This window comes from Mizuhopecten yessoensis, unplaced genomic scaffold (genome assembly GCF_002113885.1).
Source record: "Mizuhopecten yessoensis strain PY_sf001 unplaced genomic scaffold, ASM211388v2 scaffold10635, whole genome shotgun sequence".
Taxonomy (NCBI): domain Eukaryota; kingdom Metazoa; phylum Mollusca; class Bivalvia; order Pectinida; family Pectinidae; genus Mizuhopecten; species Mizuhopecten yessoensis.
This window is the reverse complement of record NW_018408645.1, coordinates 1,630,009-1,654,644: the sequence shown is the minus strand read 5'-3', so window position 1 is coordinate 1,654,644 and position 24,636 is coordinate 1,630,009. Positions and strand designations below refer to the sequence as shown.

Here is a 24,636-nt window from a genome sequence, read left to right as displayed (position 1 = left end):
TTTCATTTCATAGTTCATTATAAATATATATATATATTTTTTAGATAAAGCATATTACTATTACATTTTTATTGATTTTTGTTAATACAGTATACCTATTTGATTTACACATTTAATGTTTACGAACAGAAAATGTTATGTCACAGGTGTGTGCAAGTGTAGCTGTGCAAGAAAGTATTCATTGAAAAACATTGTTAATCTTGTGAACGTTATGTTTTATTTCATTATGTATTCTTATGAGAATTAATTTGTTGTTTGTTCCTTTTGTTATTTCATTGTTTTGATTTTGTTATCCCAATAGTAATATTCTGTGATTTGATATGTGATTATCCTTAACATTGTGCTTCTCCAAACTTATATCAGTTATAACCTACGGAGATATGCTGTTACTGTGAGTTGTACCTCCTGTCCAAAAAAAACTTGACTTTGAAGTATGTTTTATAAGTGGTTATTTTAAAGTACAGTAGAATTTTAATGAATTGATAACACGTTATATATTGATAATTTTAAAATTACCAAGGGAGATAACACTAACACAAATTATGTGAACAATATGTTCCAAGAAGGGAAAAGCTTGATTTTATAGGAGTCTATTGTTTAGTTTTCCATTAGTTTTTCAAGTATTCCTTAATTTAATTTTAGCGCACAAGATATATAAAATGGATTGAAACCAATCAAACCAAACAACATGAATTTTACTGGTTAAAATTTATCATTTTCTGGCTGGGGAAATATTTTTTTCAAATTTCTAGACCTGCTTATAAATATTAAGCAAAGATTTTACCATTAAGTTGATTCATGTTTTCATCTCCTTTCAATTTTTACATTTTTCTTATTAATTACTATTTGCTTCAAGTCATATTTGTATGTTTTTCCCCACAATATGTTATATTATTTATTTGATATGTGTTTTGTGGTTTTTGTTTTTTACATGTATTAATTACCGGTACATAGGTGTGTTATGTTTTAGACAAAACCAAGATTATCAGACTATCAATACAAATTACTTACATTTTCATAGTCTGGTATCATCACTTCCAGAAAAGCATTTCACATTTTAGACCATCTCCTTTACATACAGCACTATATATACTACTGTTATTGGGTGGTACCTGCAGGTATATATCCAAAAGTTTTTCAAATATTTCATATATACAATCAGAATTATTTTTAAAGTTTAAATAATTTTGAACAATATCAATTAAAAAAAATGTTTTTCTTCAAAAGCATTACAAACCTTGACAAGCTTTTGTTTTTTCTGGTCCAACTTACATTTAATTTCCAATGGTACCGATATGTTCAGTGGACTAACAGGATTTGTCAACACTTCCATTTTGTGCTCTTGATTTTGTCACCATAGGTTTGTCTAATCTTAAGTTTTTTGTTTGCCAGAAGTTGTCTAGTTGTTGTATTGCATGTGGACAGATTTAATCTACATATTTCGTTCTTTTTTTTATTCAAGCAAATAATGGCTTTATAACACTTCAAATATATAAAAATGATAATGGAAACAGAAATTCTTTTCACGTTTGTGACTTCAGTTCAAGTACAATAGAACTAGTACAATGCAAATCTATATGTACTTTTTCTTTTAGTAACATTGTCATATAAATTAGAAATGATCCTAGAAATTTGTATTTAATTGTTGCTCATGCATTGTTATTATAGGACAATGTTTGAATGTAAATTTTGGATTTCAAATACAGTAAATTTTCTTCAATCAGTACTTTTTTTCCAAACAGTTGAGTAGTCAACTGAAAAGACAATTCAATGAATTTGTGTATTTAGAGTACCTATAATATTTTACCATTGTTTTTCAAAATTGTACTTTTCAATATTTGTTTTATCTCTTTTCAGAATGGACGGGCAACAATCTAAGGCTTAATTGTGTGAATTTAATTCTCTTGATTGGTTCTAGATCTTTCATGATCAGATGAATTAGTGCTATAAAAAGTAATTCAGTACTACTCTTGTCGAGTTCTTAAATTTGTATCAAGTTTTATTATCTCATTCAGATCAGAGTTTAAATTACATTGTTAGGAATGTGTCTTTAGAAAATGGAGTATTTTTGTGCATATTGTTTTGTTAAATCATGAAAATTTCATAAATAAATTTGGTCATTTGTGTCCATGAAGCTGGTACATGAATAGTTACCTCAAAGTGAAGGTTTTTAAAGGTTAATAAAACATGAATTCCCTCACAGAGAAATCTTGCAAGGTTTGGTTAGAAAGATTACAGAGAATTTTGTATTTACCAATGTGTTGATGTAATTTGCACTGGTAAAATTTCAATGTTTAACAGCGAGAAAGTGTTTCGAAGTTACTGTAATAGATGAAACTTAATTTAGTCTCCGCTGTGAAACTGCAAAAGATTTTGAATCTTCAACTTAATAGACATAAGTTATATGTATTGGTTGACCAGTGTGTATAAATAACGGAAAGTTTTTAAGTATAAACTTGTGAAAGAAAGTTTCAATATTATTTAATATTTTTATATAATAGAGTATCCTATAACCTACATTGTGGTTTGAGATAGAAACTAGATGTCAGCTGCAGACACATTTACTAGGTGCGATTCTGTTGTTACATCAGTGACTTCTCAAAATCACAATGAATAACTGGAAATATTATTTCCTACAGATTATAAGGAATAGAAGTTAATTGCTGGCTAAAATACTGAAATGATACGAAGCAATACTGCTGACGAGTGAAGAATTCAATTAGCATACCATGGTGTTGGCCAATATTTCTCACAAAATCATGTAAACAAATCACTTCCCAGTATATTTCATTATCATTCATCAATTTCTGCCGCCAATTTGACTTCACCGTAGTGTTAAATCGTTCATGCATTGTAATATTGAAATAAATGTATATCACTTGTTTCCCAGATGTACTTTTTTCACATTTATAACTCATGGAATACATGTGGTTATTGGTATTTTTCCGAACGTGAAATAGGTAAGTGAGTTTAAAGGATTAAATTTGCAAAGAATAATCTTCTTAGGGGGCAATTATTTAAAACACTGGAGATCTAGTTTATAATAATCAGTGTTTATCTATCCGTCCACACTTTTTGTTTCCAGAGAATATCTTGGAATCCATGTCTAAATTTTAATTTAGGATACAGTTATATGTAGATGTGCAATAAGAGTTTGAACAAGTCCCGAGGTCAAGGTCACTGATGCCTAAAAAAGAATGGGTAGTATACCGTCAACAATAAATTGTATTGCCCTCTCCAACTCACCACTATTGATTTGGGAGGTAAATTATGTATTTCAGTGACTATCCTAAATGAATATTCCACATCGCCGATTCCAAATTGGCCACCAGTCACTACAAACTACATTTAATTTGACGTTCAGATATATGGACAATATCTACCTACAGGAACTTGCTGACCCATTAGTGCTCTAGTTAATAAAGTGAATAAATTGTATTGCAGCATGGAGATTTATATAAAAGTTTCGTACCGTTTAATTGGAAGGATGCAATCAACAGTATTTGAACATTTTGTAATGCTACAGACTTCAGGAGTCCCTCTCGGGGTCCCCGTGTGTTTCTCTTTGAAGGTGTAACGGGCGGAACCCTGGGGTAGCTTATGATTCCAGGTGTTTTTTTAAGGAAGCTTAAGAATCTGTATAAGGGATGTTTATATGGTGGTCATATTTAGCAAAGCTCAGCTGGCCATTTAATTGGAGGGTAGTGTTGATAGCTGGTTTTCTACCTGTAATATATTTAAATTTGAATTGCTGCTGCAATATCATCTGTGATACTAGTGTAGATTGAATGATTTATAACGATACGAGAACGTTACTACAATAATTTCGTGTACATACATTTGTTGTATAAAGTTTGATTGCAAGATTTTGTTTCATATTACCTGTGATAGTATTATATAAACATGTATACATTCTTTTTTTTAAAGATGCACCCTTTAAATTTTCAGATTTTTATTCATATACATTTTAATATTTAAGTCATTTTACACCAATTTAGCAGGAGCTTACGATGTATATATATTCCACCCTGTATTTGATAAATGACCAAATCCCAGAATTGTATCGATGAAAAAAGGTAGAAAAGGACATTGCACTTTCTATGACACCCTCAACTAGTCTTGCTTGCCTTAGAATAGAGATTACTTGTCTAGAGCTATAACTATTGATTTACAGGTTACTCAAATTGAGTCTTTTTTAGATGGGTTTGATTGGACCCATGCTAATTAAATACAGGCTTATTAATGTTTCAATTAATAGAAAATACATGCATATTAATGTTTCAATTAAGAGAAAATACATGCATACTAGAAACATGCTGCAGTTATACTTGTATTCTCCACGAGGTCTATTTCTTCATTAGAAATTATTCAGTTTAGTTTGCTACAATTCCGAAGGTAAAAACGAACATTTGGCCAAGATGAATTTCAGCAATGAAAGGCAATTGTTTCCGGGTGTCTAGTATTCCCAATACCAGGTAATTAAATCAGTGGCATTGATATACATATTTTATCATCCCTTCCACCAGTTAAGTTTGTGGATATTGCAGCATAGGAATACATATTTGAAAATCTTTAGGCAACAAGTTTGTCAAGTGTGTAATGTAAATATTTGGGAAAAAGGAAGATATAATTTTCAATAAACACACAACTTCTGGGAGGATTTCTGTGTCTCCTGCAGCCAAGCTCACTTCAACAGTATTATCATATTGTTCGCTCACCATGTACAAGATTGATGTTGTTGCACCAGATTTTATGTTGTGATTAAAAAATACTGTGTATGGTACCAAAATGTTGTTAACTTATTCAATGTAATGCTGATGTCAAGTTCAAAATCAATCCTCGATCAATATTCCATTTCTCTGAAAGTTGACCTAACAATAACTTATTCAATGTAATGCTGATGTCAAGTTCAAAATCAGCCTTCGATCAATATTCCATTTCTCTGAAAGTTGACCTAACAATAACTTATTCAATGTAATGCTGATGTCAAGTTCAAAATCAATCATCAATAAATATTCCATTTCTCTGAAAGTTGACCTAACAATAACTTATTCAATGTAATAATGCTGATGTCAAGTTCAAAATCAATCCTCGATCAATATTCCATTTCTCTGAAAGTTGACCTCACAAGACTTGCCATAGTTTTCTAAAAGTACCTGTATTAGCATTAGTCTACTTCTGTGTGGATTAATTTTATGAAACGACATCCTTAAATTACAAAGTGGAATACAAGAGATCCCAGAGGGATCTTGGCGCCCACCATTGTACCATCTTCATTAGTTCTTTGTCAGTTCAATTTTTTCTCTCATCTGTTTAATCGAGTCATGTTAACAGTAAATGCAACTTGAGGTAACTTTTGATCTAAACTGAATACTGCTGTGTATAAAAGATATGATCAGTCTCAAAATATAACATGCACAACGAAGGATCAAGGAGAATTTGCATATCAAATTTGGAAAAGATCCCTCAAGTTATTCCTGAGAAATAGCACTAACAAACCTTCAATGTCAAAAATCGAAAATGGCCCCCGATCGGCCGTTTTGTTTATCTGATCAGTTTCAAAAGTAAACATGAACAAAAAAGGACAGTGGGGAACCTGCATATAAAAATTTGAGAAAGAACCCTCTAGTATGTCGTGGGTAATAGCACTAACAAACCTAACTCATTCACCCCTGAAGACACATTTGAACTCTTTCAATTCAAAAGTTGGAAAAGTTCATAATGAAATTTCAGGGGTGAATGAGTTAACCGTCAAATAGCACCAACAAACCTTAACTGTCAAAATCAAAAGATTAGTTTACCCGATCACTCATAAGAAAACATGCACAACTACATACCAAGGGGAATCTACATGACAAATTTGAGAAAAATCTCGAGTCTTTATCAAGAAGTAGCTATTACAAACCTTCACTGTCAAACTTCGAGATGGCTGCCTGTCAGCCATTTTGTTTATCTTATCAGTCTCAAAATTAAACATGCACAACTACAGACCAAGGGGAACCTACATATAAAATTTGGGAAAGATCCCTCTGGTACTTTCCGAGAAATAGCGATAACAAACTTTCACTATAAAAAACCAAGAAGGCTGCCTGTCGGCCATTTTGTTTATCTGATCATCCTCAAAATTGACCAAACACAACTTCAGACCAAGAGGAACCTTCATGTTAAATTTGAGAAAGATCTCTCCAGTACTTGCTGTGAAATAGCAATAGCAAACATTCACTGTCAAAATCCAAGATGGCTGCATTTCGGGCCATTTTGTTCATCTGATCATTCTTAAAATTAAACAGGTACAACTCACCATGGGGAGCCTACATAACAAATTTGGGAAAGATCCCTCTAAAACTTCCCAAGAAATAGCCATAACAAACCTTCCCCGTCAAATTCAAAGATGGCTGCCTGTCGGCCATTTTGTTTATTTGATCAGTCTCAAAAGTTAATATGCACAACTAGGGACCAAGGGGTACCTACATATAAAATTTGAGCAAGAACCCTCTGGTACTTTCCGAGAAATAGCAATAACAAGAATTGTTTAACGACGGACGATTTGAATAGCCCATCATCAGTTGATGGTGGGCTAAAAAGTTTTTTTAAGTTGTTGGAACAACCACCCTGACCAAAGTTCAGCAAGACTTGAAAATAAATTAAATTTTACCATTTCATTAATGGAGATTTTTTTTTTAATATTCCTAAAAGTCATTCTGAACTTTCTCATGTTTATGTATTATGTTCAAACACAATTGTGTCAAAATGTTCAGGAGCTAGCTTTCAGCATTTAATCTTCAAAACCGACCAAATGACTTTACAGGCAAGGATCATAAAATCAAATTAAAGTTAAATACTTAACAACTGGTCACTCATAATGAAGATGCAAGTTCTATTTTCAACTTATTTTAACAAGATAAAATTTGAGCCAATACATTGTACCAGCACTTGCCATTTTCTAAGACTGCAATTAAAATTTTGGAGTCCCTTTACTTTGGAGTATGATTGCATTTTCATTTTACAAATCAAAATTCTCTACACATTGCATTTTGCTCATATGCAAAAAAAATGTTGCATAGAACTGAACAGCTAAAAATAATTCTGGCAGTTTGTATTAAATTCCCACAGCAATTACTTTTTTGGGTTATTTAAGATTTTGTGGTTTCTCTCAACGGGAGATTTGGACGATAGGCATTATAAGAGGTCCATTGAGTTAGTCGCAGGTTAAAATACGGAAGGAAACTAATCAACAACAAACTCTGAAGTATCAACATCATTATTTATTGTACATTATGTAAAATGATACTCAACTAAAATATGCTATATCACTATTTGTGGAGTAGGCATGATCAGATGAACATGTGGAGTAGCTTAGAGTTAATCACAGTTGTCTTTACAACATTCACACAAGTTAACACAACTACACTGCGTAAAACCAATCCAGTATGACCAGAACAGCAAGTGAACATCATCTGAAGTTTGAAATAATCTAACAGCAGGGGACTAGAATCAACAACCACATGAAATTTGTCAATGGAAGCATACTCGTTTTGCAGGTGATCACAGAACATGGATAAAATGGTTAAAAACTTGTTTGGACAATTTAATGTGATGCTAAATTCTGAGACAATGTGAAAGTTATCCTACAAAACTCAATTGTTGTATCTGGAGACAAGAGACAAAACAGGCTTGCATCGCTCGTCTGGTAATCATCTCACACTTGTAACCTTAAAAGTGGACCAAGATCCAATATATAAAGAATTTTAAGCACAGTGACCTTGAAAGTGGGTCAGCATCATTATTCTAAAACAAATATCACCCTATGCCTATGGTAACTGAGGAGATGTTTCAGAAATTTTAACACTTTTGACCTCTGTGACCTGGAATATAGTTGAAGGTCATTCAATAGAGCAAATTGCATAGCCTTTTATCTGAGCATGCTACTGGCCTAATATTATCACTCTTGGTTATTGAGAAGTCATTTAAAGTAAAAAGTTGACACCAGCCAGACGACGCACCATGGCATAAAATGGGATACAATTGGAAAATTGCCACCAATAAAATCAGTTAGAACAAGACTTCATTCAGTCCAGACACAATACCCTACCCAAAACATGTACAGTAAAATATCCTGGTAAAACATACACATCACAGCACTATGCAGTTTATTTACTACAGCCAGAATAAAAGGGTGAAATTTCTTTCAGCACTAAATCATTTGACAATTTACCAGGACATTTGATTGGTGCATGTCTTGTTCATCAATCGAAGCAAACATAATCTGTTCTTTTTTGGCACATATGAACAAAATATTTATAGGACTGCTAAAATGTTATGTAAGAGACAATTTCAAAATCCTGTTCTCTGTAAGACCACCTAGCACTAACATCACATTTGGTTGTTCCCCTTTATAGTTCATTTCACTGAACTCCTTGCCACAAACACCACACATGTAGTGCCTAATATGCAGTTTTTTGTTGCTCCCTTTAATACCATGAACACCACAAGTTTTTTCTCCATCACAAAGTCATGACATAACCTTCACTTTTTCCCTAGGATTTTTCAGAAAGGTAGCACAAGATTGGTAAATTCGTCAAGGTTACCAATATCTAGCAGTCACCTACCGACGCCCAGTTTTCAATCCTTTGTTCCAGATCCTTACCCTAGAACTTGGGTGAACTCAAACTTTGTGATAAACATAGGTATTACTGTGGCACAAAATTTGGATTTAAATTAAGAAACTCTTAAAACTCCCCACAGTGGTCCAAAAAACCTGAGTATTTCTACAATATACCAACTACAAATGTACCAAGAACATTTAGGCGCCTAGCAAACCAGGTAGATTATCTTGTCAACTAAGCCACAATTTACAGAATATTATACTTTGCCACAAATAAACGTAATTTAACTTTATGTTTACCAGATACACACAAAAATAAGATAATAATTACAGTACCAATAATGCCCTTGGAACTAAACTATCAATCATCACATGTTTATCACAAAATAGCCACAACCAAATCCTTTCCTGTGACCCCAAGTTTGTGGAGCACCCCTCCGTTCAAGTGCAGCAGCAACTTACTGATTGTCTTAACATATTAAGTATTAAAATGACTCGAGCTGGAATTTTTTTTTAAACAACTGCCCATCTTTTGTTACACTCGGTCATATAAACATTGTAGAATATGGCTAAGGTTGTTCTGAAGTCCACTTGGGATTTCTTCAAAGAACTGATTTCTTTTCACTTGTAATACTGTTCCAGCCACATTTCACATACCATCCAGCAACATAATGAACATGGCAGATCAGGCATTAAAAGACAGCTGAACTGAACACATTTGCAAATCATATGATTTCCTACACACAATATAAATGAATCAAATAAATTTAGTACATTATCAATTCTGGAATAAACAGCTGAAAACTTTAAATGATGCGTCCTGACCCTGTCGTATGCAAATAATGTAGCTTAAACTTGCTCACTTAAATACAGTTTTTGGCAAGTCTGCAAATATGATTCCTCTGCAAACCCCCTGGAATTGATGCATTGGCAATAGATGAGGACAGTCCAGATGCAAACAGGCTGAACACTCAAGTTGAAAACCAGATAGCTCAGATCCTCCCCAGGAATACAGATGTGCATTCCCACGAGTACAGATTATAACAATGAAGTACCACATCTTTCCCAGCACTAGGTTTGCACATAAAACACTACCAAAGGTTCAATCTACATTCTGGATTTGAAAATGATCTGCATTTCATTTCCACTAGTAGATCCACCGATTGCAAGCCAGCCCTAAAACAATTTTAATATGAAGGACCGAGTTGGGAGAACTCAGGACTGCAAATTCTATTTCCACAGAAATGTGCAACTTCACTATCCATCGGTGGCCAGACACTAACCTACAGGAAAAGGAAATGTACATCTTGTCATGACTTACAAAAAAACTTAATAGGTACCTACTCTAAATGTTTTAACACTTGGAAACAAATTTTAACATAGAAAAAAAAGTTCAACAATGAAAAATGTAACACTGGGACTCCTTTCTCCCACATGAATATGGCTCGTTCAAATGTTTACAAGGCGTCAGAAGATTGTCCTGGTATCTTCTAAAACACAAAGGTCCCTCTCCTTAGATCACCATCAAGTCTCCACAATCAAAGAACACACAAGTATTAGCACACGACATGGTGGCCCCCCAACTGGACCACGTACATCCATACAGCTGGAGACAGGGCTAGTGTAAGCAAGTTATGTCTACCCATGGCAGGTTCAGTCCCAATCCTCTTCATCGTCGTCACCACCACCCACTTTGGCAGCCTGACCACCAAATCCACTGCCGTATCCAGAGTACGAGTTCTGACCATCTCCTGCGTGTTCTCGCGTCTACAACACCAAATAAACTATCGTTCTTAAGTCATTACTCAACATACAATGAACTTTTCCCATTAAAAAATAAATGAAATAAAATTGAAAATTATTGATCTTTTTCTGCAATCTTTCAAAATAATCACATTACAACACTTACCCTTTCCTGGTCCTTTCTGATGTCTCTACCTCCAAATCGACCACCTCCAGAATATGATCCAGAAGACATGCTGCTTTGCCCGGAGGCTTCCAGCCAATCCGGGACATTTTGTTGAGCCTGTCAAAATTTCATATTAAGCAAATTTAATGCATTAGAAACCAAATGAAATTTAGATTTTTTTATCAGAATACAAAGGCAATGCAGTAAACTTCTGATCAAGGCATGAAAAAACACTTTTCTTTTACAAAATTTCCCCTCATTGGGCCTTTAAAATCAATAAACCCTTATTTCATAATCTTGTTTCTAGACAAAATTTTCCGGTTTTGGCCCAATACAAGCTGATGCTGATAAAGTCAATGGACCATGAAAGGTAGGCCTCATCCAGCATTTGGTGCATGGGTTGAGATGTACTACCCAAGATGCAACTATATGGTCCAAGTTTGGTTGGTCTAGCACTTGTACTTTCAGTGAAACTAACTTAAACGCAAAAATTTAATGTCGACTCCACCGCTGCAACACCTTAGTCTCGCTTCCTCATCGTGGCGGGGAGACAAAAACCAAGTATTTAACATTTTATAATTGGCCAACACCTATTATTTATAGCTGTCTGGACTAGCAATTTTCCTAATATATTCATAGAGGAAACTTACGTCTACCAAGATTCGCAGGAGTGGTTTGGCAAGACTGCCGTCACCATCTTCAGAGAAGAAGCTGGTAGCTTTGCCCAGATTGCCACAACGCCCAGTCCTGCCTATCCTGTGTACATACTCGTCAATCGACTGAGGTAGGTCATAGTTAATAACATGTTTCACATTGGGAATGTCCAAGCCACGTGCTGCTACTGATGTGGCTATCAAGATGGGAGCCTTGCCCTGTTTGAAATCTCGTAAAGCTTCTTCTCTTTCTCTTTGGAGACGATCCCTGCACAGAAATCAAAAATTGCAATGAGACGAAATCTATGCAAGATGAAGATCAAAATAGGACAATTGATTTGAAGTCCATTGATTTTTTAATTTGCCGTGAAAGCAATATTGATAAAAATGTTAAACTATATTTTCCTCCGACCGAACACTTACCCATGTATGCTAGTTGTGGGGAAACCGGACTCCGACAGGTATGATGCCAAGAAATCTGCATTCCGTTTTTGTTCCACAAACACTAGAGTTTTATCTGCACCTAATATTTAAAAACAAAATTTTCTTGAGGATATTTTTTTCTGACATCTCAATAGTTCTGCACTGTCATTTATATTAAGAAGTCTTAACTAGAATACCGACAGGTCAGCCAAGGCCTCATCGTGTGCTCGCCCAGTGTTTATTTTGCCAATCACATTTTAATCCTATATTGCTTGTTGCTTTCTACTGTTCGCTGTTACAATAAATTTGAATTCAGTGCAAAGGGTGGAAATTCAAAAGTAGAACTGAGACAAAATTTCCCTGTATCGAGTATAAAAGTAGTTTTTTCCATTTGTAAAACTTCTATTGGATTCTTCAAAAAACAATTTAATACTAGCAGGTATTCTTACCAGATTCTGACAGTATATCACACAATTTCTGTCTCTTTTGTTGCCTATCCACCTGGAAAAAGTTTTGTGTTACATCTGAACAAGCTCCTCCAACACGACCCACAGTTAAAAACAAATAGTCATTGAGAAATTCGCCAGCCAATTTCTGGATTTCCTCAGGAAATGTGGCACTGAACATAAGTGTCTGTCTCTCTGTTTTATCTGGAGTACCAAGTTCATGAACAATTTTCTTGATGTCTGGTCCAAATCCCATGTCCAACATTCTGTCTGCTTCATCCAGAATAAGGTACTTGAGTTTTGCCAGACTTATCTGTTGAAAAAAATGGCATGATGGTTACCAAGCAAAACATGTATTGTCCGGAATTACTTGCACAAGGCTTGATCAACATAAGGTGGTCATTTCAGTACCAATGAAATTATTATCTATACATTATCGGTTTATTGCAACTTTATATCTAACTTGTACCAGTTAAACAAGATCAAAAAGAAACATCGTATTCCATTCCAGTTGAAAAAGACGCTTGCAGTACCCTCTGAACTACAGTGTAAGAGCCATTGAAGTTAGTTAACAATGGTGTCAACACCTAACTTCATTGCGATACTTAACCAGAGATCCCAGAGGGATTTTGGCGCCCACTATAAAATGCAAGTTTGATCTGTTCTTTCTTTTCTCTTATCTATGAAAAGCTGGTACACAAAGCCAAATATAGAATGCAAAAAGTGTCCAGTCAATTTAAGAGCAGTGTAACAAAAGAGTCAACACCCACCTTTCCTTTGTTGATGACATCGATCAACCTCCCTGGTGTGCCAACAACAATGTGAGCACCATTCTCCACTTGTTTGAGCTGATATCCAACCGATGTTCCTCCATACAGCACAACTGAACGCAGCATAGTACCATGTGAAAATTTGCGTGCATCATTAAATATTTGCAAGGCCAGTTCCCTGGTAGGAGCCACTACAAGTGCCTGTGGCTCCTGAATTTCAGAAAATGCACTTCCAGTCAGACCATTCTTCATCATTCCAGTCAGGACAGGGAGCAGGAAAGCAGCCTAAAAATTAAACATGGAAATACTTTGTTTTAAAAGCTTGAAACAGGCGGTCGACTCGGCTTACCAAGGAAACCTTTTAGCTTTTCCTGTTGATGGTTTTTGATATATTTATTTCAGATTTCAATGCATCTCCCATGTCCTTTAATGGTTGATTGCATTGGGGGGAAGTGTGGGACACCCAAGTTAATATGACATAATAGGTGGGGTTAAATTGATAATGTCTACAATTCCTTATGCTTAAACAGTTCAAACATTTGATGGGTGGTTGGGCCTCTGAAGGTTCTAATTAATTATTACTTCTTTGATCATCACATGTTCTCCAATTACAAAGCAAAATTTTCAAATTCAAAAGGAATGTGGACCTTGTCAAAATTGAGAAAGAAAACCCGAAACTTGGCACTAGGATCATGCAGTCTTCTGTTCCTTACCGTCTTGCCAGACCCTGTCTGGGCACAGGCCATTAGATCCCTTCCCGACATCACTATGGGGATGGAATACTTCTGCACAGGCGTTGGTTTCTCAAAATGTGCCTTCACAAGATTTTTCATGAAACCCTCGTATATACCAGCCTCTTCAAAACTTTTGATAGAGGCTGGTGCTCCTCGACCTGTGACCTCCACTGGAATCTTCTCATATTTATCAAAGTTAATACCCTTCAAGATACCTCCAAATATTTCTGTTTCATCCTCAGAGGGTGCTGGAGGGATGTATGGTGCAGGGCGGTCTGGATCTGAAAAAAATATGAAATAGTTTCGAGTAAACGCAGAGTTGGTACAGGATAAATGGGCAAGGAGGTCTCGGGTAACTCTTTCATCATTACTGCCAATGTCATGCAGCGTAAACAAGTCTTATGGTTCACAGAGCACCATATCAATGCTTTGGTGAAACGAGAGTTTTAATAATACCTGCAAGCTAAAAAGGTGGTTAAAAAAAGATATATTGGAATGTTTTTTGGAAACAAATACAAAACAGTGTCCCCTTTCCAAATTTAAACTTTAAAGGGTATAAGGAGCTTCAGAGCATCAATGTATGCCCTGTAGAATCTTCATCAAATCAGCTCCTTCAGTTAATATCAATATTTTTTTTTTGCTCTTTTACAATAGCAATGTCAATCATGTCCTTGCATTTGTCGGTCATTGTCTACCATATGAAAGCATGGCTTTCTTACCAAGTTGGATTCCGGATTTTTCTGCATTGGGACATTCTCTGGAGAAGTGGCCTTGTTCTCCACACTTGAAGCATCCACGGTCACCACTTCCACCTCCACCACCACCTGCAGATAAAAATACTAGAAATTGTGAACATTCCTGCAGAATAGATATTAACCAAACAAAACATTTTCATTGTATACTAATGAAAATCCTGTTGTGAATAATCTACCGGTACCCTTGTGAACAAGTTTGAGAGGTTCATTCATGCAACATTCCACAAGGATATAGAACCATTTTTTTTACAGTTAAGGTTACTGCTACCTTAGATTGTATTACAGACTATGGACTGAATGCAGTTAAATACTCATATTTATGTGTTCATCTAAAAGATACTCCGACATTGAAATCATCATATAGTGTATTTGTACAGTGGCAATGCCAGGGCAAGACAACTCCAATAATTTCATTTCAAAATGTTCAACCTTCACCAATCTGTCTGGGTTGAAACTTGAAACTACAAATAAAATATGGAATATACAAGAACCGAAAGGTTATGCACATAAACTTGCCTGATGGACATTCCCTGGACATGTGTCCCTGTTCTCCACATTTGAAGCAAGAACGATCTCCACCGCCGCCGCCGCCACCACCACCTTGGAATGTAAATATAACATATCTCATTCACATCATATGCTTGTTCCCTGGTTAAAATTTTGGAAAGAATCTTGTCATTAGCAAAGCTACCCATGCCAAAACTTCTTTCAATTAACTAGTGTCATTTATTACAAATATCTTTGAACAGTAACAAAGCATGAACTCATTCAAGGTATTTTTGTACTTGACCTTTGTATATGTATAAGTCTTTATCAAAACATATTCATGGGAGTATTGACAGTGAATTAGGATGGGCACAACTTGGTTGGACAGCAACCATACCAACTCTCGTCTTCCAACATCAATCCCAATCTTAGTTTATCTTATATCAAACAAGTGATGCTAAAAGTTTGAAACCGTTTCTACGTACACATTATGTCAAACGAATGCTAACCTGCTTAAAACCAAATTTATTGAGTGAAAATATCTCAAGAATTAGTTTGTTGGCCCAATTATAATTATGTTACGACTACTACATGAAAATACTGGACGATAATCTTTGAACTAAAATTCAAAACAATACCAAAACCAAAAACTAGCCTGAAAACTCATTATTAACTTTTTTTCTTCTTCAAATTTTCGAAATACCTTTAGGACATTCTCTGGACATGTGTCCCTGCTCTCCGCATTTGAAGCAAGAACGATCTCCACCACCACCGCCGCCACCTTGGAAAAGAAGTTCGACACTGTATCTTATTCACATCACATGCTTGTTCCCTGGTTAATTCAGTGTGAAAACATGCTCAATCAAGTCCAAACCACCTTATGAAGAACTTTTAATAACAAACACAGACATATGAACACTTGCCAAATGTAGGCTCATTATAGTTAGTTAACATTCCAGAGAAATGGTTTGATGACAATCTAATAGAAATGGTTAGGTACTCCATATAGTTGTTTCATTTCACAAAGTTAACCTTTACAATTTTTTTTTTAATTGAAACAAATTCACCAGGTTTAAATTTCATGCCTCAGTCTAGACTTCCAACAAATTCCCTGAACAGTTGGTTTATAAATGATGTGTTCGTTTTTAGGGACACATCACAAAAAAAAGAAAATTTAGATGAAAAATACAGTAAATACTACCTCTCAATAACATGTTATCTTCTAGCAATGTTTAGTAGCTATATAGTATGACTCGAGAAGAACAGATAAAGGGAAGGATCTTTTGTAGTATATCACAATTCCAATTGTATCAAATGAAGCTTCTGGGAACAAAAGTTTGCCTGCTGTGGAGACTGGATACAAAACATTTTGGACAGGTTAAAAATAGTCAAAAAAGATACCTCCAGTTGGACATTCTCTTGCGAAGTGGCCTTCTTCACCACACTTGTGACATTTTCCACCACCTCCACCACCACGTCCTCCACCTACAATAAATGTAGTATGGTAAATAGCAGGGCAAACACGAAATACACAAAAAACACTGGTTCTCCTGCCAAACATTTTAGAAAAGGTACTTGCAATATTCAAGTCTACACAGAAACAAAGCCATTTTTTTCGTTGTTGTTTTAAACTTCAAAAACGTTTTCTTAATCCTTAATCAGTGTTCTCACCAAGTTTTGAAACAGGAGATTGATTTGAAAATAAAGGGTTAAATGTTCCCATGTTATATATATAATGTTGTATTTTGAAAAATAAACAGTCCAACTTTATGAACATAAAGTGAATTTTCTTTATTTTCTTTGAAGGGTTATTCCTGTTGCTCTTTCCCTTCCCTTCCTTACAAAATTTTGGCAACCACACTATCCCCTTCCCATCTTCAAATGAATTTCAGACTTCAAAATTTAGTAAAAGCATTCAGTTTTTAAAAAATAAGTTACAAAGGATATGTTAAAAGTTTCATTATTAGGAAGAGGGAAAATGTAATTTTTCTTGGTAATGGTGTACTCCCATAACATGAGAGGCCGCTGGTCGGCCTTTTTTCTATCGGATATGATTTTGCATGCAATCCATTTTTGTATTAACCGGAAAAATCATGGCAAATGCTGTCTGCTTCGCTTCGAATGAGGAAAAACTCATTATTTATGTCAGACACGAAAATTTTCTCATATATAATCATGGATTTATGGAAAGGAATATTTATTGGACCCTTTAAATGTATGTAAACATGCTATACTCTTTCTTAATCCGAACTTTGAAAATGTGATCGTCAGCATCAGAAAAATCAGCTATGGGCAGTTAAGAGGTTACGCGGCGCCTGTCAAAAGTTTTTTGCCATGTAAAACCTCTAACATTGTTGGAGTAGGTAATGGTTGTCTACAAATGCCACACAGAATCTGCGTTACTGGTTAGCTTAACACAACCCATCAGAATGCAATTTAGAAGCTGAACAAAAAATCCAGAAATAGCTTAAAAATACTGTACTCATATCCATTTTAATGCATTACTAACCTGCATGTCATAATATCATTGCTCAAATATAATATATTATAATTTGGAGTCGTGTATCAATACTGTATACCCGAGAAAGTTGACCAAGTCAAATATTTGACTTTACTGGTAAAATCCATATCCTCCCAAAGTAAATTTAACAACAGCAAAAATTTCAGAGTATACTTGTATAAGCTTTACCTTATTTTACACATATACCCATGCAGTATTGTTCTATATGATTTTCAGATGAAAATAAAAATTATTTCAACACAACTGCAAACAAAAATTAGTTGTCGAGACCTATTAATTTCAAAGCTGTGAACTAGTCAATTTTTGGCAACAAAGATATTGATGCTTTTGAAATCTGAATGCAATATAGTACTTTCGACAACCTCACTTACAGAAAGTTCAACAGTGTGAATCTATAAAATTCTGCACCAGTGCAAAGAAGCTGCGAAAACAAAGCTTTCGTATTGACATGAATGCAAGGCTATGTTTCAGTATACAGTATTATAATACCAAAGCTGCAAAGCAAGTCACAGTATACACTTTCCAGTATTATACTACAAAGACTGCAAGGTAATATCCCACTATCGAAATGCTATTCCAAGGTTGGTAGCTTTAGAATATTAGTGGTATGGCCTGAACTTCAGTGTGATGAACAATTTTGATAAAAAGCAATTACCGCCAGTCGGACACTCCCTTGCAAAGTGGCCATCCTCACCACACTTGTGGCAGCCACTACTACTACCTCCCCCACCTGAAGATAAAGAAGCTAACATCAAAAGCAGTGGTTACAAGCAAGGGCTAATATCGGTGTTCACACAAAACTGCCATACCAGTGCTAGCTAGCATCACAGGCATTATTTTTAAACGAGTCAAGCGTTAGTACAACAAACGGTGGTTACATATATCAGTAATGATTATATTTTTATGATATAGTGTATACATGGGTACAAACTTTTGACAACATTCTTGGGCCATGCTGTTATATATATCAAATTGGCCACTACTTCTTCAACGACAAAATTATCTGGATATTAGTCACCACAATAATGATTTTTGATACAGTCTCAGACCTTCACATAGAAGTGTTTTATAGAGAAACAGAGTTGAGGATATATATATAATCAGACTGATAACGATGACGTTTTATAGATGCAATAATTATCTACAAGCGAGAATTGTACACAAGATATATAGTACAGCAGAGCAGCAACTCACCTCCAAAACCTCCTCCCCTGAAAATGCAACAAATAATTGAAGATAACAAAATAATTCATATTTCAATACATCATCATACAATATTTTTACATAATAATAAAAACAGAACAATTACTAAAGGAGTTTGAAAAGAATTATAAGCATAAAATGAGTCCATACCCAATATGGATGTCGAACCCATAAAGGGTAAACACCTGTGAAGGATTCTTGATATTATTACTTTTATTCTACACGTTAAAATTTCATTCCACAATAATATTATAACACAAAACTGAAAAAGTGTTACATACCGTGGTGGGCGATCTGATCCAAAACCTGAAACACAACAAGAACCTAGTATTTTTTTCACTTCATCTAATAGTTCAGTTTGAATTTAGAATAAGGATCTATATGTTATATATACTCCACAGAGACCAAAATGGTTTTAATGCGGAGGATTTATCAAGTTTCTTGAAAAATCTTTAATTTACCTAACCATTAGCTAGGCTCTTTACATCAAGAACAAAATATCGGGTACAAAAAAAACAATGTTAGATCCAAAGCAATACTGTCCTCGCATGAGACATACCGTTTCCAATATATAGGATCCATCATTATTTTTATGCTTTAATTTGATACTTGGCCAATACATCAATGCAAGTACTTTAACTTTGTATCATCAATAGAACAAATATCAAATACTTACCACCTCCATCACCGCTTCCTTTGCCGAATCCACCTCCTCCCCGACCAAAACCACCACCTCCTCCATTGGTCATTCCATTGGACTCTCCACCTCCAAAACCACCTGCAACGTGTCAAGCCAAAATAGAACACAAGAATGACCATATTTGTTTACACAAAAATCATGATTTTAACTTGAATTGTTTCGACAAGTCTCTGCTTACTAAACCACTATGCATACTTGATCTGCACTTATCTCACCTTTTACCTAGAGGTGAAGTCATGGTGACCCCAATAAAGTGCACTATATACTTTTGTGGATGATGCATGTAAAATCCTAACGAACTTTTATTTGGTATCTTCAATCATTGAAAATTTATAGACCACACTGTACTTCAGACAATAATTTTCCTACATTTAGACTATTGTCAAAAGTATGCTGAACTAACCCCTTCCATTCTGTGTTTTGGAACCAAATCCTCCACCTCCACCACTGCCGCCACCTCCCCCACTGCTTTTGCTTCTGAATCCTCCCTTGCTTTCCCCACCTCCAAAGCTTGATTTGGAGACCGACATGTTTGAGAACCCTCCAGACAAACCACTGTCTCCATTTGTGGTACCATTCACTTCAGCGGTGAAGCCAGCCCGCAATACTCCTCTTCCTAGACCTTTTGTCATGCCTAAGATACCAGCGAAAAACCTCATTGATTATCACAATTGCTATATCAGGTCTTTTATCAAATATCTTTCATGCAAGTGAATAGCCGACAGTAGATATTTATTTTCAGTAACATGAAAGTTGTAACACACAAATTTCTGTATTTCAGTTTTTTTGGGAACATGGTATAAACACACATATCAAGTACTTGTATAAACTTCCTTTAATGTTTCAATATCACCAAAATCATCTTCCTTGTGTCACGATCATGAATGTCACCACTCGCATGAATGTAGGCATCATTTTTGGCAAATTGTTATAAACAGTAAAAAATATCATCATTTTTCTACATGAAGGCAATATTTGGAAAAACATAAGTATTGTTTTTACATTTGTAAGTTCATTTAAGTAATTTGATATTGTATTAGAATAAGCCCTAAATTCTAGATAGATAATGATTATTTAGTCTTTTGGATTAAACTATTTTAACTGGATACTGATCATTCTAACAGTGTATTTATTTATTGAAAGGTATTTTGTCTATTTTAAATTGATATTTATCACCCATACCTGTAGATCCACCATCACCAAATCTGTAAATTAAAAAAAAAGTATCCTGATTTGGTTGAAACAAAGACTTAATTCACAAAAAGTCTACAAATGACCTTTGTCATTGCCCGGATGTAAAAGCCTCATTAAAATATTCAGAAGATATACAATTATAAATTTAAACCATTCATAAGATGAATGTCAAATGCAAAGGATCATTTATCACAACAGGATTTTTTGGCTAACTAGTTTTGCCTTACAATTAATTAAGGCTTCAAAATGACTATTTATTTTAATTGTATTTGAAAATATACTACACAAATCTATACCTAAAACAAATCAGATCTCATTGAAAATAACAATTTCAACAAGTCTTCTTAAAAAATCTTCCTATATATTTTCACAATAATTAAATCGCACCATTTCCTGTTGGGTAAACCTATTTTGTAGTGTCTAAAAACCAGATTTTTTCTAATTGATCATTTACTATACAAGTCTACCAACAATTGTTAGAGCCAAAATAATTTATGTCAATATTGTGCAATTTTAAATTCATTTTAGTTAAAAACATTTTCACCCTAAAGTAACATTCCCAAATCTACACCAGATGAGTATATGTCTACATACCCTCCTTTGCCAAATCCTCTTCCTCTACCCTACAAAAGAAAGATTGTATGAATAATGACAAGCTTACATTTTACTAAAATATTCCAAGACAAGCCACTAACAATAAACAAATCCACATTTTACAGAGCACACCTACCCTTTTGGCAGCCATCTTCTACTGAGTAACAAGAGGAAATGACGGTATGCCTGGAGACTCTTTATCAACATGCAGCTATTTTTAGCTCATTGGAGAGGACACAAAATTCCCATATCAAGGGAAGCAACTCCAATTACACAAAATGTACTGCTTACCATGCTGTCTGCTCCCAAGTCATAGTGAATCATTTTCTATTCCTAGGATCAATATTTTAGCTGATTATCAATTTTCAGTATCATAGTACTGAATTGGAACTCTGCAGGTGATTTAATATTCAAAATTTCAAACCCACATCAGAAATCTGTCCTACTACATCAAAACATTTGAGGCACCAAAACGGAAAAAGCTATTAAAAAGTTTGCAAAAGGAACATTTACTTAAAAAAAAACCTAAATATGATAACATATATACAGCCACGCAAGCTTCAAGTGACAAGGGGCTGTGCCAAGAAAATGAAAATTCATTAGAAAAGCATTCAGCTGGTCAGAAAATTTAATATACTGAAGTTTTTGCACACAGCCTGTAGTATTTACAGAAAGAATGACGCTTGTTTAGAAGACAAAAAAAACGTTTCAAGTAACGTTTTCTAATGCCTTAAAAATTAGACTAGGTCAATAGGCAAATCATTTTATTTCAATTTTTTATTAAGGGTCAATGTTATGCTTTATATCAAATATTTTACAATATGTTTCCAAAAGTTACAGGAATTATTAATTTGTCAAGAAAAAGGTCAGACTTCCAGAACAGGAAGAAAGTACATTTTACTTTGCCTGGCTAATAAATTTTATCTTTAAATTTAAGCATTTAATAAAGTTTCTGGGGCCGGCAGAAAAATCGAGGGTAGGTTGGGATGGTTGAGCACATTTTTTTGCTGTTTTTTTTCTGTATACAGCAACTTACTAAATTGAAAGATTATTACCCGTAGGAGGGATATACTAACATGATAAATTTACAGATGAAATATTGAACAGTGTAAGACACTTAACAATAATCATCTAGCTTGTAAAAGTAATTTTATCACAATATCATTCGATAAGTAATATTGGGGAGGGGAGGATGATGAAGGGGTTTTTTTTCTATGTAAATGATTTATTGTCCCATTATTTTTAGCGTAACAGGACAGGGTCGGTCGTCGGCGACCAGAGAACTCAATTGGTAGAGCCTCTGTCCAAGAGTTCTGAGGGTCCCGGTTTCCAACTGGATTACGTCCGCCACCGACCAGGTAGCCAATTGGTAGAACATCAGTCTAGTAGAGTTTATTAATACTGGGTCTGGCAATGCCTTTTTTATATTGGTACAAATTAACATCATAACCGAGAAAAATATAGCCAATCGGGGGGCTTGAACACTACATACTCTAAATTGAAGCTCTTCCTCTTGCAAAGCGTGCACCTAGCGCTTGAAACAAGGGTTGGCGAGGACCAGCAACCTCCAGTCCACGACTCTACCCATTGAGCCGATGATCGACAGTCTAGTTCCCCCACATCCATCACTGAATGAAATACTCTTAGCAGTGGCGGATCCAGTGACCCATCTGGGTGGTTTCCAAATTTCCAGGGGGGGTTCCATGTGGGGGGAAAATTGAGGAAAATGTATGATTTTTAAAGAAAATTCTCATGTGGGGGTGGGGTTCCTTAAGCCCCAAAAAAACTTCTGGATCCGCCACTGCTTAGCCATTACAAAAGTCGACCTCTGTTTACACGTGTATACAAGGAATCGGAATTCGCATTATCGGCCCATTGCAAATAGCTGAACATTTGCAGTTTCTAGTTTTCATAGATATATTCTTTACAAAGAGTCATAGCAAGAATATCACAACCATTTAGACACACCACACAACTTTCGCAATATAAAACACGTTCTCGATAGTATATTGTGTTTGTTTTTGTTTCGGTCCAGTAACTTTGCTGGCCGAACCAGGTCAAGTCCGGTGACCGTTGACCAATTGTCAAATAACTACTTACTTCAGTGGATGGTCCATCTCCCCAGTCATCCATTATCTCCTTGTATATTAAAACCTTCTTTAAAAATCTTCAATAAAACTACTTGTTTGTAATTGCAAAGAAAGGATGACAATGTGACAACTTAATTGTGTTTGGCTACTGAACATGTGGTTTCAGATTTTCCCCTTTCGATTGCGCGAGCTGCCAAGTTTGCCAATGGCGCGGAAATGTCACAGACTTTTCATGAAATTAAATATATCATCCGCTTATAACACTTTACCAGTAATAATATTTGACAACATTTAACGCTGTCAACCATAGCTCGCTGTCCCAGCTGAGACTTCGCGTTTTCTGTCAAACTCCACGAGTGTTTCCCGCCACAATGAAGTCCTGCGCAGGTCGGATGACGTCACACCCGTGGCGCCATCTATTGGGGATTCGTGTAAAAAGCACCTGCGATCGAAAAAGCATTACAGCAATTTTCGCATATTTCCTTTTTGATAAATATGAAATTCAAATATAAATGGGTTGTGAATAATTTTGTCGTGAAGGTATATGGAAAAAAATTGTCGTGAAGGATCTGAAAAAAATCGGTAAACCAGAGACGTATATATTATTATTTAATATATGGGGCAAAGAAGTAATTCCAACAGCACATGTGGACAAGTTTAGGTTGTCAAATTTTCGGAGCGATCCGCTCCTTTTTCTAGACACAATGAAACAGAACAGTTACATGTACATATACATCATATTACAAGAAGATATAATTGATATACTATAATTGAAAATATAGCTATTATATAAAACCAATAATCCCCTCGGCCAGAGACGTATAATACGTCTCTGCCTCGGCTAAAGACAGCAGGTTCTTGTTAAAGGTGTGTATTCTAATATAGGTTACACAAATGCTGGTGTACCACAAAGAAGTGTGTTAGATCCTCTGTTATTTTTGGTTTATATTAATGATATTGTTGATAATTTAAATAGTATTTCACGCTTATTTGCTGATGATACCTCTTTGATGTATTCTTCGTCTTCTCATGCTGATATTGAAATGTGTGTAAACAGAGATTTGGAAAAACTTGACAAATGGTCACGGGATTGGCTTACTAAATTTAATCAACAGAAAACTGATGTGTTATTTATATCTAATTCGCGAAATATACTTCCTTTACAGATTTGTTTTGGTACTGAGACTCTGAATTGTGTTGAAAGTCATAAACATTTAGGCGTAATATTTAGTGCAGATGCAAAATGGTCTTTACATATTTCCGAAATTCAAAAAACATGCATGAAAAAGGTATCAGTACTACGAAAGTTTAAATTACTGTTGAGTAGGAAAACTTTGTTAAGAATATATAAAGTATTTGTGTTGCCTGTGTTGGAATATGCCTGTGAAGTTTGGGATGGTTGTTCTCTGGCAGATCTAACTAAACTTGAACAAGTTCAGCTTGAAGCAGCAAGAATTATTACTGGCCTACCCTCTTTTTCTAGTAAACAATCACTTTATCAAGAATCCCAACTTGAACCTCTATCTGAAAGAAGAAAACTTAAGAAACTTTCC

General features: G+C 35.0%; 1 protein-coding gene across 4 annotated transcripts; it reads right to left on the bottom strand.

Annotated features, from left to right (window-relative positions):
• Positions 1 to 7,250: 7,250 nt before the first annotated feature.
• On the bottom strand, positions 7,251 to 23,460 carry LOC110461525 (probable ATP-dependent RNA helicase DDX4). Of its 4 annotated transcripts, none has more exons than XM_021515017.1 (19): positions 23,094 to 23,460; positions 20,994 to 21,022; positions 20,388 to 20,410; positions 19,609 to 19,839; positions 19,182 to 19,283; positions 18,787 to 18,811; positions 18,497 to 18,513; positions 17,958 to 18,032; positions 16,183 to 16,266; positions 15,485 to 15,562; positions 14,811 to 14,895; positions 14,260 to 14,369; positions 13,520 to 13,821; positions 12,807 to 13,091; positions 12,040 to 12,349; positions 11,591 to 11,690; positions 11,165 to 11,435; positions 10,515 to 10,631; positions 7,251 to 10,372 (listed from the first exon to the last, which is right to left on the bottom strand). In XM_021515017.1, exons 1-19 carry the CDS (start codon positions 23,124 to 23,126, stop codon positions 10,259 to 10,261), a joined length of 2,391 nt encoding a protein of 796 aa, XP_021370692.1. In that variant the 5' UTR covers positions 23,127 to 23,460; the 3' UTR covers positions 7,251 to 10,258. The 4 variants fall into 4 exon arrangements, with proteins under 4 accessions (XP_021370692.1, XP_021370693.1, XP_021370694.1 ...); XM_021515018.1 differs by having other exon boundaries at positions 14,260 to 14,364; positions 14,812 to 14,895; XM_021515019.1 differs by lacking the exon at positions 23,094 to 23,460 and adding an exon at positions 21,130 to 21,192.
• Between the last annotated feature and the right edge of the window lie 1,176 nt (positions 23,461 to 24,636).

Excerpts from the sequence above, each read along its gene's own strand:
- LOC110461525 (XM_021515017.1), bottom strand. The coding sequence starts at position 23,126 with ATGGATGACTGGGGAGATGGACCATCCACTGAA. Across the intron at positions 19,840-20,387 it reads TGGTGATGGTGGATCTACAG|GCATGACAAAAGGTCTAGGA; the intron begins GTATGGGTGATA and ends CTGGTATCTTAG. Across the intron at positions 11,436-11,590 it reads CCCACAACTAGCATACATGG|GGATCGTCTCCAAAGAGAAA; the intron begins GTAAGTGTTCGG and ends ATTTCTGTGCAG.